Raw genomic sequence first — 15616 nt, 5'->3', positions numbered from 1 at the left:
TGGGGTGTCCACAGTACCCCTCAGCTTCTTCCAGGCCGACAGGCCATTTTCTTAAACTAAAATGAGCAAAAAAAAAAAAAAATCTCCGTGTTTATGTGTGCATCAAATAGGATGAGAACATTTTAAACTAATATGCCAAACCTTTCATTTCAATCAGTTCTATTTCCTTCAAAGCAGTCACCTCGGAAGACTATATGCTTATTGAGTTTGATCAACAAATTTCAGAATTCTTTGTTTGAAACTGCCTCCCAAGCTTGGGCGACAATTATTAATAACTATTCCATTATTATTATATGAATGTGATTTTATTTCTGTCTGAATCTAAAAACGAGAGCACAAAAACAGCCATCAAATAAACATTTATCAGATGTCTGCCATCCACCAAGTAAAAGACAAATTCTTACTTTCCAGTGTGGAAAGGCTGGGGCCGAGAGGGGACCAGTATCAGAATTTGGAGGAACCTTTAAAACACACAAGAGCGTGACCTATGCCCTGCTCCTTGAGAAGCCACCTGCCCCTCCCGTCTCTTTCCCCGCCCCACCCTGGTCAACCTGAACCTGAAGTTGCTCAGTCGTGTCCGACTCTTTGCGACCCCATGGACTATAGCCTACCAGGCTTCTCCGTCCATGGGATTTTTCAGGCAAGAGTACTGGAGTGGGGTGCCATTTCCTTCTCCAGGGGATCTTCCCGACCCAGGGATTGAACCCAGGTCTCCTGCATTGTAGGCAGACGCTTTTATCCTCTGAGCCACCAGGGAAGCAGGGCTGGCATATTTACACAGTCACAAGAGGCCTTGTGTACCTGTGTGTCCTGACAGCACCCTGTTCACGTGTATTTTTGGTGCACACATCTATCTTCTTTTATTAGATTCTAAGTTCCTTGAGAGTAGGGACTATGCATTATTTGCTTTCCTATTCCTAGAACTTAGCACAGGGCCCAGCATGTGGTAAAAGCTTGATAAATGTTTGTTAAAGGAATGAATGACTCACCAGATCTGGTGAGTGTGAACAAGCCAGGATCAAGACTAGACTGAGGTGGAAGTAACATACCAGGCTTTACATAAACTAGGAGCTTAATAAACTGGAAGAGAAGGCAATTTTGAAAGTGATTCCTTGGAATATGGACTTCTAGGGACAATTTCAACACTCAACATTAATTTGGATGTAATAAATCTAAACCTGGATTAAAAACAAAAAGGAAAACAACCAACTAAACACCATAATGTCATTACTTAATAGTAATCCTGAAACTGATACAACATTGTAAATCAACTACACTGCAATAAAATTTAAAAAACCAAAGCAGCAATCCTACTTCATATATTATTTTCCCTGTAGTTTCACATATACTAAATCTTAACTTTTTAATAATTGCTAAACCTTTGGATTAAAGAAATGCCATAATCCTAATAAATACATCTTTTAAAATATCAACATTCTAGTAACCTGGAATATTTGTTAGGTATGTCACTGATGGAATTCTTTTTCTGCAAATTTGCATTTTCTGTAATTTGCATTTCCCAATATAAGGCTTTAATACATTCAAAATATTTTTACTATTTTTTAATTAATCTTTATTTTATAAAAATTTTATTTCCTAAAAAAATAGGATATTTGTATAAAATAAGTAATAGAGACTTCTTTTCTATTTGTCTAACTACCATTATATACCATATACATAAACATTAATCTCTTTATGATGCAAGCTTTTTAAAGATACAGAAAACTTCTAAGGACTACTAATCCTGTTCTATAAACTATTTGAAAGAAATTGAGAATTCAAAATGTAAGGACAACAATGTCTGTAGAGTTATAAAAATCTTGCTGAAGAAAATGATACTCAATTGAGAGCAGGATTTATCTAAAACCACATTCTGGTTTTGTAATTCATGTATTTATTTTCCTGGTAGAAGTTGAGGGTTCAGTTCTTAAAAGCTTAATGCTTAAGTGGAAGTGGTTCTCCACGGGGAGAATGCCCCTCAGAGGACATGTGTCAGTGCCTGGAGACATTTTTGGTTATTGAGGCTAAAGGGAACGCTACTGACAGCTAGAGGTCAAGACTAGGGGCGCTACTAAAATCCTACAATGCGTGGGGTAGATGTCCACAACAGAGAATTACCTGGCCCAAATGCCAACAATGCTGCAGGCTGAGAAACCTTAGCTTTTGAACCCATTTCTCATTACTTTGAAAAATCAAGAGTCTAAAATTATATCACACTACAAATCTAGTAAGTAGGTTAACAAACAAATTAACAAGTAAAGACAGTCTACCTTCATACAGTGTCGGTCTGGCGCTGTGTGTGGGGGGTAATTGTGCTCTATGTTTTCAGCGAGGTTCTGTATTGCTAAGAGCTGTTCATCAATTTTCTGAAGCTTTGCGGTGAGATGCTCCAGCCGGCGAGCTGCAGGGCTTGGCACAGGACGAGCGGTGGGGACTTCCTGTAGCACCTCCCACAGAAGATAGTCTTCTGTAGCATCTGACTTTGAGCTCGGTTCCTTGAAGTGAAAATCTGGCTTCGGAGTATCTAAATATTATTAAAGGTAATATCAGAACTGACTACAGTTAAGAAAAAAATTGTAATAGATGCTGACGATTTAATTTCTCAAAGACCTCACTTTAAGTCAACATAACATTCCCTTCTTTCAAATCAGTTTTAATTTAATATACTTAGAAATATCCTCAGCTTCTTGACTTCTGAGATTAGTCTTTGTTGTGAGATAGGATATATAACAGTGTTACCATTACCCCAAAGCACCATTACAATGAAATCTGAATGTTAATGTTACTTTTACTTTCTGCTACAAAAATACATTTCACCAAAAAGCAACTTTAAAGTCTTTATGACTTTTTAAAACTCTACCTGAAAACCAACATCACACAGTAAAAGCTAGGTCCAATGTAGGCCATTACTGCCTCTATGTGGGATCTCAGGCAAACATTAAGCCTCTCAAGACCAATATATATCAAAGTCAATGACTCTCTGTACTTTTGAACTCAGCTGATTCTTGTCCCTAATTTGAAACACTTCTGGCCTCTGGGTCTTCTCCTCCCTATCTCATGCTCCCTTCTTAGTCATCATCTTGGACTGTTTCTCTGCAACCCACACTCCTTTCACCCTTCAGTATTTCCAGGGCACCAGTCTCAGATCACGGCTCTTCTCACTCCACCCACCCTCTCTGGGTGAGGTCTCGGGCGCACTGCTGACTCTCACATCCAAACAACTCTTTGAGCTCCAGTTCTTAAATCTATCTGTGTCCTGAACATCTTATTCTGCTCTTACTCTGTTTATCAGTCACTAAGTCACGTCCGACCCTTTGCGAGCCCATGGACTGCAGCACGCCAGGCTCCTCTGTTCTCCACTATATCCCAAAGTTTGCTCAAATCCATGTCCATTGAGTTAGTGATGCTATCTAATCATCTCATCCTCTGTCGTTCCCCTCTCCTGCCTTCAGTCTTTCCCAGCATCAAGGTCTTTTCCAATGAGTCAGTCAGCTCTTCGCATCAGGTGGCCAAAGTATTGAAGCTTCAGCTTCAGCATCAGTCCTTCCAATGAATATTCAGGGTTGATTTCCTTTAGGATTGACTGGTGTGATCTCCTTGCAGTCCAAGGACTCTCAAGAGTCTTCTCCAGCACCACAGTTCAAAAGAATGAATTCTTCAGCTCTCAGCCTTTGTTATGGTTCCTCTCTCACATTCATACACAACTATTGGAAAAACCATAGCTCTGACTATCTGGACCTTTGTTGGCAAAGTGAAGTCTCTTATTTGGCAAAGTGATGTCATCTTATTCAGGTTGTCCCAAAGGCAGATCAAACCAAACTCACAGCTTTTGCCCTTCTACCCTGTTCCTCCTGATTCCCTAGCTCAGGGAACAGCACTATCATTCACCCAGTTTCCCATGCCAGCTGCCTGAAATGCATTCAAGATTGTCTTTCCTTCAGTTCCAACATGACACCAAAATACTAATGATCCCCCCTGCCAATCATCTCCTCATTCCTACCACCACAGCTTAGCCAAAGCTTTCACAACCCAAGGACACCAAACAGTATGAAAGAAAGTGAAAGTGAAGTCGCTAAATCGTGTCCGACTCTTTGTGACCCCATGGACTGTAGCCTACCAGGTTCCACCGTCCATGGGATTTTCCAGGCAAGAGTACTGGAGTGGGGTGCCATTTCCTTCTCCAGGAGATCTTCCCAAACCAGGGATTGAAGCTGGGTCTCCCACATTGTAGGCAGACACTTTACCATCTGAGCCACCAGGGAAATCCCAATCTCTAAATACTTCATTCCTCTCTAACCCAAATTCTACAAAGGCCCCAGAGAGATCTTTTAAAACATAAATCTTGTTTATGTTTTAAAACATAAAACATATTGTTCCTTTTCCACCTGAAATCCTTCAGCATTTCTCTAATGCCTTCACCTTAAAAGTTCAAATGTCTTCGAATGAAAGACAATGCCATTGTCTTTCCTAGGCCTTCCTATCTAGCTCTTCTCTTGCTATTTCTTTAAAACAGAAGAACACCAAGCACACTGAACTTTAATTTTCTCAGACTTGGCATCTGAGTCATCAGAGGATCTATTCTATCTGTGTGATCTATTCTCTGCAGCTTTCTCTTGCTCAGTCCTACTGTTAAGATGCCATTTAGGTGCCTCTCCCCTACACAGCCTCAGTCCTTCCCAGAGATGGATTAGATGCTGTATGCCCCAACAATCTCATCCTTTTCACCACGATGGCACGCACCATGCCGTCAGGTGCTACGGTCATCTCTCCACTTCCCTGCTTTCCTTCCCCCCCATGTGGGCCCACAGCAGACAGCCGGGTGGCACTCTCTTCTCTGGTCCCTACACGTTGCCCCTAACGTGGTGCTCAGTGTATGAAGAGATGGTCAGCTGAGGCTTACGATGCCTGTCCTACTTGCCTCCATAGAGATTTTGTGAAGATCAAATTATTCAACAAAAAACCCTAAAAAATGTGAATGACTAAACAAATATAAGTAATGATTATATTTCAGTCTCAGGGTAGGAAATTCACCTGTGTCCTGCCGTACGTCTGATGGTAGAGGTGAGATGACATGAGGCTCCTTCACTTCTGTACTGCCCGCTCTCCAGCTGCTTCCACCCAGACAGGAGGGAGACACTTTCGCAGGTTTGAAAAATAAATCCACAGCAGAATAGGCAGATTCTACCAAGAACATGAAAAGCATACAAAGACTGATTCTAAACTTATAAACAAGGTATTGAAAAGATTAACAGGACATTTCTAAATGTGAATATAAACATCTAAAGCTATAGTGGATTTGGAGGAGGAGAACTAAGAGACAAGAGTTGGGATAACAATGCTATATTAAAGAAGTTTTCAAAAATGTTTTAAATTTATTTTAAAAGTAGGACAAATTATTACCTTTACTCTTCAGATTGTCAAGAGCCGGGGGAATAGCATTAGTAACTGAAGCTGCCATGTAATGTAATTCTGCAGAAGACGGGACTTCTAGACAATCACTGGGTGGCTTGATATTATCTGAAGGCTCCTCCTTGACAGGTAATTCCTGTAGATCATCAGCTTCAATGTCAATCACATTTATGTAAGTGTGTCCAACCTGAGCCAAAACATATAAAATCAAAGAGGGTTACATTCCTTTTATTTACATGGCCATTCCACCCTACCCTTACCCAAAAAAAGGTTTAATTCTCAAGGCAGTAAGACCTTACATGAGCCTAACTTAGGGAAAACTGCAAGAATTATGTTATAGTCTTAGTTTACAATATCTGGAGGCATAACATTTAAATCTTAAACTAAATTTTGACCTTTCCAACAAATCTACGTAGGTGAGACTTTTTGGTCTTATTTCATCTATACAACTGAATAATGCAGATGACCATGATAAATTTTAGCACACAGGTATTATTAAAACTTTCAAATTTAGTACCATATCAGATGCTGAAGGTGACAGAGGTTTCTCTGATATTTCAGTGGGAAGTCTGAGATTTAGACATATATCTGGAGCCAAAAGTTGAGGAACATTCAAAGTTTCATGTTCTAAAAATCAAGATAGCAAAAAAAAATTCCTGTAATTAGTTCTACATCATTAACTTTGTAAGAACAAGTTAGCAACAAACAACATTAAAAGTATTTGTTGAAAATCTAAGTAGAAGTTTCTTTGTATAAATAAAGAAAATTCTATTCTACTCTAGTGGCAAGATTATATTTAATCTAGACTAATTCATAATTGAATGCAGACTGACTACAGTTTTTCTCATATGAATGATTCATAAGAATAAGGAAATATCTAAGTCTTACCAAGAAAATGCTATAATTTCCTTTTTCCATTTCAGATATATTGTCATTTTTGTTTAACATTTCAATAAAACCAGATTTTAGGAAATTAATCATAGCAAATTTTTTTCTTTCAACACTGCTTCTTGTTGTTTGTTCATTTGGTTAAACAGCTTTATTGAGACATAATTCACCTCCTTTAAAAATGTATAACATATATATATGTATGAGTGTATATATATGTATGTATGTATAAAAATGTATAACTCAAACGTATAACTCAGTGGTTCTTAGTATATATAGAGACCGTAGCTAAATCATACCACTTAAAAAGTTTAATATCTTAATTTTATAGAAGTCATTAGCTTCTTATTCAAAACAATAAAGAAGCCTATCACAATAGGCCAGCAGTCTAACTGTGCTTTTTGTCCTATGACTCTAATCTTATTTCCTAGTGCCATATTTTTAACAGAACATTACTTTCAAATTTCACAAGCAAAATCTAACTCGCTGCAGTACTGGGCACCAAAAACTTGGTGCCAAGGCTTGAATTTAAACCACATGACAAGCATAAAACTAGAAAAATGAAAAACCATGTTATCTCTATTAAATCAATTTTTGGTTTAACTGCTTTTTTATGGGGGGTGGTAACTCGTCATACAGACATAACCTTTAATTAGTCATGCTGTTCTTAGGAAAAAGAAAAGAAATCACACCTGATATGGAAGAAATGACTCGTTGATTTTTATGACATTCAGAAACAACTTCTTGAGAAGCAGCTTCTTGATATCAATGAGGAGATTTGTGACAAAAAGAGAAAACAGAAAAGGGACTTTACAACCACAGAAAAAATTAAATATACAAGCATAGATTTGTTTATATATTGTGCATAAAATGTCGTAGAAAACTAGACAGCTTAAGAATTTAATTTCTTAATTAATAATTTTAATTTTATTACTATTTATATTCTGGGCCTGATCACCTGGATGAATAACAAACTTCCAGCAAATAGCTGCTGACTTTAGAAGACAACAGAGCAGCAAAGTGCTTCTAGGCTTTCTCAAAGATCCATTCAAGAATGTTTCTCAAATGCACACTGAACATTTGTATCAAAAAACATCTTATTAAAAAAACAACCTTATATACACTCAACCTCATTCAGAAAGAAATAAAAATGAAAATAACAGATGCTTTTTATTTTAATCAACTGGATTGGTAAAGGGTAAAAGAGTTATTAGCTAAATCATAGTGATGACCAAAAGAGAGAAAAAAGGTTCTACGCAAGAAGTTACTCACAGAAGCATCATTTGTAGGAGAAAAATACTGGAGGCCACCTAATACATTCATTCATTACATTAATGAAGAAGCTTATCAGGCAACATTCCAAACATGAGTTCCTCCAACATTTATTCCCTCTATTTCTGGTCACAGTTACATATATTCTTCCCACACCAAACCCAGCCTAGTCCTCTTCTTCAAACTCAACTTCAGGAGCCACAAGTTCGGGCCTCTCAATCTTAGGCATGAAATTCTAGTAAAGTCAATTATGGCATAGAGAACCCAAACTAAAAATACTATTTCTACTGATTTATGATGTAGCCCATGGCATTTTTAAACAAGTATCTACTATATTTTAACAAAGCTATCATAAATTCAGTTTAAAATTTGTAAAGTATATACCAGGGTTAGGAACAAAAACCTGGGATGAGAAACTAATATCACATAATTTTAAATTCCCCTTAAATTATTGTTTTGAAAAAAAAGTAGGCATATATTAAAGGTTAAAAATATATGAATTTTAAAAATTAAAGTAAAATAGCATTTTACCTGGGTCTGTATTTGTACTTGCATCCTGACATTCTTTAGCTTTCTTTTTTACAGAGGCCATGAAATGCAATCCAGCAGAAGTATTAATGTCATCTTGGAGCTTTTCTTAAATATAACAACAGAACATTGGATACAAGCATTGAGAAGCCAATATATCACCAGGAGCCAAGAAACAGAGTACCTCCTTCAAGGGAGGTAAGGTACGCAGTGTCAAGATGTTATCAAAGTGGACTTTCTGAGTGAAGTGGTATCTAAGTTGACCCTCACAGACAGTTCAACGGAATCAAAATCAAAATTGTCGAAGACTCTGTATGCCCAGGCTAGACACCTATCATTCTGGCTGATGAAGATCCAGTAGAAGTTGTTTATGCAGGGAAATGATATGGTGAGACTGCTGCTGCTGCTGCGGACACGCTTCAGTCGGGTCTGACTCTGTGTGACCCCATAGACAGCAGCCCACTAGGCTCCCCCGTCCCTGGGATTCTCCAGCAAGAATACTGGAGTGGACTGCCATTTCCTTCTAGACTAGCGCTCTAGAAAAACCACCCCAGCCAGTGTGTGAAAAATAATTTGAGTGGATAAAATTAAAGAAAGGCAATCTTTCTTTATTGAGGCTGCTGCAGCAGTTCAAATACACATCCAATAATGGTGAGGAATAACAGGGAGAGGATAAATTTAAGAATTATAAAGAAAGTAAAAAAATAAGGGAAAAAGTAAGAAAGAAAGAACTAGCTACTGACTGGATGAGATGGGGAGGGGAAAGCAGAATTCAGAACAGCGTGTGTTCTGGGGTTTAGTTGGCAATGACACAAATGGAGACAGAGATCACAGGAGGACAAACCAGCTGGTGGGGGAGGGATAATGAATTCAGACTAGAGGTAATTTCTATCCTGGAGGAAAAGATCGACAGGAAGTAGAATCAAAGTCCGAACACTATTATGGAAGTCTTGGTTTAGAAGAGGATTTTCCTAGGACATCACCCAGGGAGTCTAAATAGAATGAAAGAGTATCAATGATGGCACATGGCAGTATAATGAAAAATATGTATATTCGGTCTTTGTCCTTGATTCCACACACGGAATTCCTTAAGCCCTTGGAAGTGCCAGAGCGGGAGGAGCATGTTTTGTTATTCATGATGAGCCCCTTTTGATTGTATCTGCCTTTGGGCTAATGAGGTGACCCTGCAGGCCCCTAGACAGTTTCAGGAAGGGTGCTGCTCACCACAGAAACAACCTATCAGCCCTGCCCCACACCCACCTCCAGGGAAGGGAGAGCAACTGGAGTCTGATCTTTCCATGTAGTGAGAGTTCAGGAAAAACCCTGAGACAACAAGGCTGAGGGGACTTCTAGGTTGATGAGTAAGTGGATGTGTAAGAAGGGTGGTGTACCAGAAAAGGAGTGGGACCTCTGTGTCCTCAAACCCCCATACCTTGCCCTAAGCATCTCTCCCATTTGGCTTTTCCCAAGTTGTAGCCTTTAAAATGAAACTGTAATCACAGATAAAGCGCTTTTCCAAGTTCTGGAGTTGTTCTAGAGAATTAGTAAACCTGTGGTGGGCGGGGGGGTGGCACGGCCATGGGAATTCCTGAACTTACATTTGATCAGACAAAACTGTAGGTTTTGGGGGAACCTTGTTTGCAGCTGACATCTAAAGAAAATAGGGAGTCTTTGGGGACTGATCCCCTGACCTGTGGGGTCTATGCGAACTCTTGGTTGTCAGTAGTCTCAGAATGGAATCGAATTATAGAACTTACAGCTGGTGTCAGAGAATTCTTGCTATGTGGCATAACATACTACATATTCACTGGAGTACTACAGTGAAAGTGAAAGCTGCTCAGTCTTTGCGACCCTATGGACTTAGTCCATAGAATTCTCCAGGCAGAATACTGTAGTGGGTAGCCTTTCCCTTCTCCAGGGTATCCTCCCAACCCAGGGATCCAACCCAGGTCTCCCACATTGCAGGCAGATTCTTTATCAGTTGAGCTACAGAGGAAGCCCAAGAATACTGGAGTGGGTAGCCTATCCCTTCTCCAGCAGATCTTCCTGACAGGAATCAAACCGTGGTTTCCTGCATCGCAGGAGGATTCTTCACCAACTGAGCTATGAGGGAAGCACTACAGTTTAGTTCAGTCTGACTCTTTGCCATCCCATGAATCGCAGCAGCCAGGCCTCCATGTCCATCACCAAATCCCGGAGTTCACTCAAACTCACGTCCATCAAGTCGGTGATGCCATCCAGCCGGTGATGCCATCCAGCCATCTCATCCTCTGTCGTCCCCTTTTCCTCCTGCCTCCTCCCAGCATCAGAGTCTTTTCCAATGAGTCAACTCTTCGCATGAGGTGGCCAAAGTACTGGAGTTTCAGCTTTAGCATCATTCCTTCCAAAGAAACCCCAGGGCTGATCTCCTTCAGAATGGACTGGTTGGATCTCCTTGCAGTCCAAGGGACTCTCAAGAGTCTTCTCCAACACCACAGTTCAAAAGCATCAATTCTTCAGCACTCAGCTTTCTTTACAGTCCAACTCTCACATCCATACATGACCACAGGAAAAACCATAGCCTTGACTAGACAGACCTTTGTTGGCAAAGTAATGTCTCTGCTTTTCAATATGCTATCTAGGTTGGTCATAACTTTCCTTCCAAGGAGTAAGCGTCTTTTAATTTCATGGCTGCAGTCACCATCTGCAGTGATTTTGGAGCCCAAAAAGATAAAGTCTGACACTGTTTCCACTGTTTCCCCATCTATTTCCCATGAAGTGATGGGACCAGATGCCATGATCTTCATTTTCTGAATGTTGAGCTTTAAGCCAACTTTTTCCACTCTCCTCTTTCACTTTCATCGAGAGGCTTTTCAGTTCCTCTTCACTTTCTGCCATAAGGGTGGTGTCATCTGCATATCTGAGGTTATTGATATTTCTCTTGGCAATCTTGATTCCAGCTTGTGCTTCTTCCAGCCCAGCGTTTCTCATGATGTACTCTGCATATAAGTTAAATAAGCAGGGTGACAATATACAGCCTTGACATACTCCTTTTCCTATTTGGAACCAGTCTGTTGTTCCATGTCCAGTTCTAACTGTTGCTTCCTGACCTGCATATAGGTTTCTCAAGAGGCAGGTTAGGTGGTCTGGTATTCCCATCTCTTTCAGAATTTTCCACAGTTTACTGTGATCCACATAGTCAAAGGCTTTGGCATAGTCAATAAAGTAGAAATAGATGTTCTTCTGGAACTCTCTTGCTTTTTCGATGATCCACCGGATGTTGGCTATTTGATCTCCGGTTCCTCTGCCTTTTCTAAAACCAGCTTGAACATCTGGAAGTTCACGGTTCATGTATTGCTGAAGCCTGGCTTGGAGAATTTTGAGCGTTACTTTACTAGCGTGTGAGATGAGTGCAATTGTGTGATAGTTTGAGCATTCTTTGGCATTGCCTTTCTTTGAGATTGGAATGAAAACTGACCTTTTCCAGTCCTGTGGCCACTGCTGAGTTTTCCAAATCTGCTGGCATATTGAGTGCAGCACTTTCACAGCATCATCTTTCAGGATTTGAAACAGCTCAACTGGAATTCCATCACCTCTACTAGCTTTGTTCGTAATGATGCTTTCTAAGGCCCACTTGACTTCACATTCCAGGATGTCTGGCTCTAGGTGAGTGATCATACCATCATGATTATCTTGGTCATGAAGATCTTTTTTTGTACATTTCTTCTGTGTATTCTTGCCACCTCTTCTTAATATCTTCTGCTTCTGTTAGGTCCATACTGTTTCTGTCCTTTATCGAGCCCATGTTTGCATGAAGCTGTGGAAGAATATCTAGTGATATGGGAAGATATATACCTTAATGCTGTTTTTGTTTGGTCACTAAGTCATGTCTGACTCTTGTGACCCCATGTACTACAGCCCATCAGGCTCCTCTGTCCATAGGATTTCCCAGGCAAGAATACTGGAGTGGACAGCCATTCCCATCTCCAGGGGATCTTCGTGACCCAGGGATCATATCTGTGTCACCTGCATTTGCAGGCGGATTCTTTACCACTGAGCCACCAGGGACGCCCAAATACCTTAATACTAGTATGTAAAAACAAGTAAGTTATAAACAACCAGAGGAGGTATTATTTATATATATAAAGATATATAGGGCTTCCCTGGTGGCTCAGTGATAAAGAATCTATCTGCAATGCAGGAAACCTGGATTCGATCCCTGGATCAGGAAGATCCCCTTGAAGAGGAAATGGCAATGCACTCCAGTATTCTTGCTTGGGAAATCCCATGGACAGGGGAGCCTGGTGGGCTAGGTCCATGGAGTTGCAAAAAAGTCAGACACGACTTAAGACACTAACACTGTCTTTTATATGGATAGATATAGATATATATTTATAGATACATGTGAGTACAGATATTTTGAAAATAAACCCCAAAGAATACTATTTGCATTTTCTAAATTTTCTCTGGTTAATACATAGTATTACCTTTGTAAAGACAAAGAATGTTATTAAGAATGAAAGAGAACAGGGTTTTAAGACAAGAGAATGGGGAGCAAGAACACCAGACGGACTGGGAAGCGGAGAGATGCAAGCCACGCAGGTAAGGAGATGACGGCTCAGCACACAGAGGCCTGATGCTGGGCTGAGGCACCGAGGAATGGAGGGAGCACCAGATCAAGGGTCAAGTGAAGGAATGGGCTAACAGACATGAGGTGACTTCCAAGGTAAAAATCTTGACCAATCAAATGAATGGTCATATCATTAATAGGAAAATGCCAGTTTAAAATCTGACTTTTTTGCTTTTTGCGTGGCTTGCAGGATCTCAGTTCACAGTCAGGGACTGAAGTTGGCCATGGCAATGAAAGTTCAGAATCCTAACCATGAGGTCACCAGGTAATTCTTGCCGACACGCTAAATTTAAGGAGAAAGTAGCAAAGAAAGATGACACAGGGTAGGTGTGTATCTGAGTGTCACCAAAATAATTTAAAAGCTGAAGTTGTAACAGTGAATAAGCCTAGAGGCACAAGAGCATTTGTGTGTACATGTGTGAAAAACACTGGGGAGAAAGCCTTGGGGGAACACATACATTCAAAGGTAAGAAATGAATCGATCAATTCAAGAAGGAAAAGAATTTACAATGTATAAACAAGTCCTCTTCTCTGAACTAATTCCTTTAATGTATATGTATTTTCTATGATTAGTTTGACTCCAGGCATTTTCTCCCATAGTTTCCTTTTGGGCCTCATATATCAGTATCTTATTTGAGATTCTAACTAATTACATTGCTCTACTATAGGGGCTGATAAACTCTTTCTGTAAAGGGCCAGATAACAAATCTTTAGGCTTTGTGAACCATATAGTCCCTTTTGCAACAAATGAACCCTGCTGCAATGTGAAAGCTGTCATAGACAATATCTAAATAAATGGGCATCAATTAAACTTGATTTACAAAAACAAGTGTGGGCAACCCACAGTATTTTTGCTTAGAGAATTCCATGGACAGAGGAGCCTGGCGAGCTACAGTTCATGGGTTCTCAAAGAGTTGGACACGACTGAGCGAGTAACACACACACACACACAACGGAAACTAACACAACATTGTAAATCAACTGTAGTCCCACATAAAATAAAAGTTAAAAAAAAACAAAACAGGTGTGGTCCAGGTCTGGCCTTTGGGTCACAGTCTATCAACCACTGCAGTAATGGATAACACAGCAAAACACACACACACACACACACACACACACACACACACACACACAGACACACCATCCTGTCAAAGACAACATGAAAATCACTTGGTCTCATAAACACATTTTTAGAAAGCTGATTTGAACTCTGAATGGAGACATAACATTAGTCATGCATATACATACCAAAAGGAATGTCAAAGTCTTCCAAAGGCCGGGAACCATCATGTTCTTGTTGCTCCTAAATGAACCCCAAATGATCAATTTATGACTAACTCAAAGACATATATTATTTTGAAAAAAATATTCAATAGCTATGAGGAATGTTGATTTGGGCCGGGGTGTTTAGTTTCAAATCTTATAACTCTAGAAATACTTATTCTATCAAAGTAATTCCACAGGTGTTCACAAAATTCACAGATCAAGCAACAAAAAAGAGCATTACCAATTTAATGCAGTTACTAAATTACAATATGCAATTTTCTCCTGCAGACTAGCTTTAACTCTCAAATAGTATCAAAACTATTCAAGGACTCAACACTTGACCAAGTGCACCAGACACGTTCTTGAGGACTTACTGAAAAAGGGTGCTAAGATTCAAGTAAACAAAACTATTTCTGTTGTATTTAATCTCTTGTTGCATATATAGGTAAACAGTCACCAAATTTAGAAGGAATGTTTGCAAAGATCTGACATAAAATAGAGGCTGTATAAAAAAAACCTATGTTGGGGAAACCCGAGAGGCATCTAAAAGAGGTGGGTGAAGCTATCACAGGATAAACCCACAATATGCATTAAGATGTCCCAGAAAAAAGTCAGAGTGATTTAAAATACAAAGTCACATAAGCAGATGCTCCAAACTACAGTTTTTGATTTGCCAACAAGTTTCTTTTCATATTCATAACTTTGTTTCTATCCTGTATGGAGGGATACACTCAGGACTTTTGTACTTAATGATGTTAACACATTATTGACCAGGGGATTCTTGCAGAAACCAATGCCTGTGGCCAGCGACTTGTTATGTAAGTAAATATTCAAACGTCTCTGGTCAATAATGTTTGGGTAACATAAAAGTGTTAATACACCTCTGGTCAATATGTTGTTAAGATCCTCCCAGTCACAATCAGACGACTAAATAAACCAGAGACATTCTGAACTCTGTGTACACGCAGACCAGGGAAGAATGCATTGTAGTTTTTCTGTACCTTGGGTTTCACTACTTCTGAATCATTATCATTAATGATGATATTCTCCGGTTGGAAAGTCACACTTGGTTTTCTCCTTAGTTTCTCTGATCTTTCTTCTTGCAGTTCTTTTTCAGCTCGTCGTCTTTGTCTGTTAAAAATTACAGTGTAAAGCCTATTTTTACTATTTTAGGAACATCAGTTTTTCATCTGTATCATGCTATATAGGAAGACAGTTATGAAAATTATGTCAATAGATTATTTTCAGTGGCATTTAATTAAATTAGCAAGATATTCTGCTAGAATAAATACAAGCAAAAGTCAGGGACACAAGAAAGTTATTTCTAGTTCCTCTACTGCTGAACTGACTTATCTGTTAGTCATGGGAAACTCAGGTTAGAGTTACACTGGCCCTGGAAACCCTATTAGATACCACCATTGACCTATTTAAAGAAGTCAGGCAAACTCAGGCTCCAAGGAGGGAACCCCAGGGAGGAGAAATGAAGGCCCAAAAAGCTACAGGGAAAACTTACTTTGAAGAGGGTTTACTTAGAAAATATGGAAGGAAAGAACCATCTGGAAAGAGAGCGCTGGTAGTAGATTTTAGGGCCTGATAAACATGAAATTTTAAAGATTTCTATACTAAGTAAAAATCCACCATGAA

At 39.4% G+C, this 15616-nt stretch overlaps 1 protein-coding gene across 11 annotated transcripts in view; it reads right to left on the bottom strand.

Annotated features, from left to right (window-relative positions):
* The window catches only part of CPLANE1 (ciliogenesis and planar polarity effector complex subunit 1), a 109840-nt gene that overhangs the window by 37163 nt on the left and 57061 nt on the right, over positions 1 to 15616 (bottom strand). For 10 of the 11 annotated variants that reach the window (XR_011562446.1, XR_011562447.1, XM_070774745.1 and 7 more), the window contains 8 exons: positions 14974 to 15103; positions 13955 to 14009; positions 8101 to 8205; positions 6990 to 7055; positions 5927 to 6036; positions 5401 to 5596; positions 5032 to 5181; positions 2271 to 2524 (listed from right to left, as the gene is read on the bottom strand). Coding sequence is in view for 9 of the 11 variants with exons in the window: in XM_070774745.1 (XP_070630846.1) it covers positions 2271 to 2524; positions 5032 to 5181; positions 5401 to 5596; positions 5927 to 6036; positions 6990 to 7055; positions 8101 to 8205; positions 13955 to 14009; positions 14974 to 15103 (1066 nt within the window). In the remaining 2 variants the exon portion in view is untranslated. The remainder of the gene's footprint in view (positions 1 to 2270; positions 2525 to 5031; positions 5182 to 5400; positions 5597 to 5926; positions 6037 to 6989; positions 7056 to 8100; positions 8206 to 13954; positions 14010 to 14973; positions 15104 to 15616) is intronic. The other variant, XM_070774748.1, reaches the window with a different exon arrangement.

The sequence above is a fragment of the Bos indicus genome, chromosome 20 (genome assembly GCF_029378745.1).
Source record: "Bos indicus isolate NIAB-ARS_2022 breed Sahiwal x Tharparkar chromosome 20, NIAB-ARS_B.indTharparkar_mat_pri_1.0, whole genome shotgun sequence".
NCBI classification, from domain to species: Eukaryota; Metazoa; Chordata; class Mammalia; order Artiodactyla; family Bovidae; genus Bos; species Bos indicus.
The sequence above is the reverse complement of the archived record's forward strand: the minus strand, read 5'-3'. Positions and strand labels throughout refer to the sequence as shown.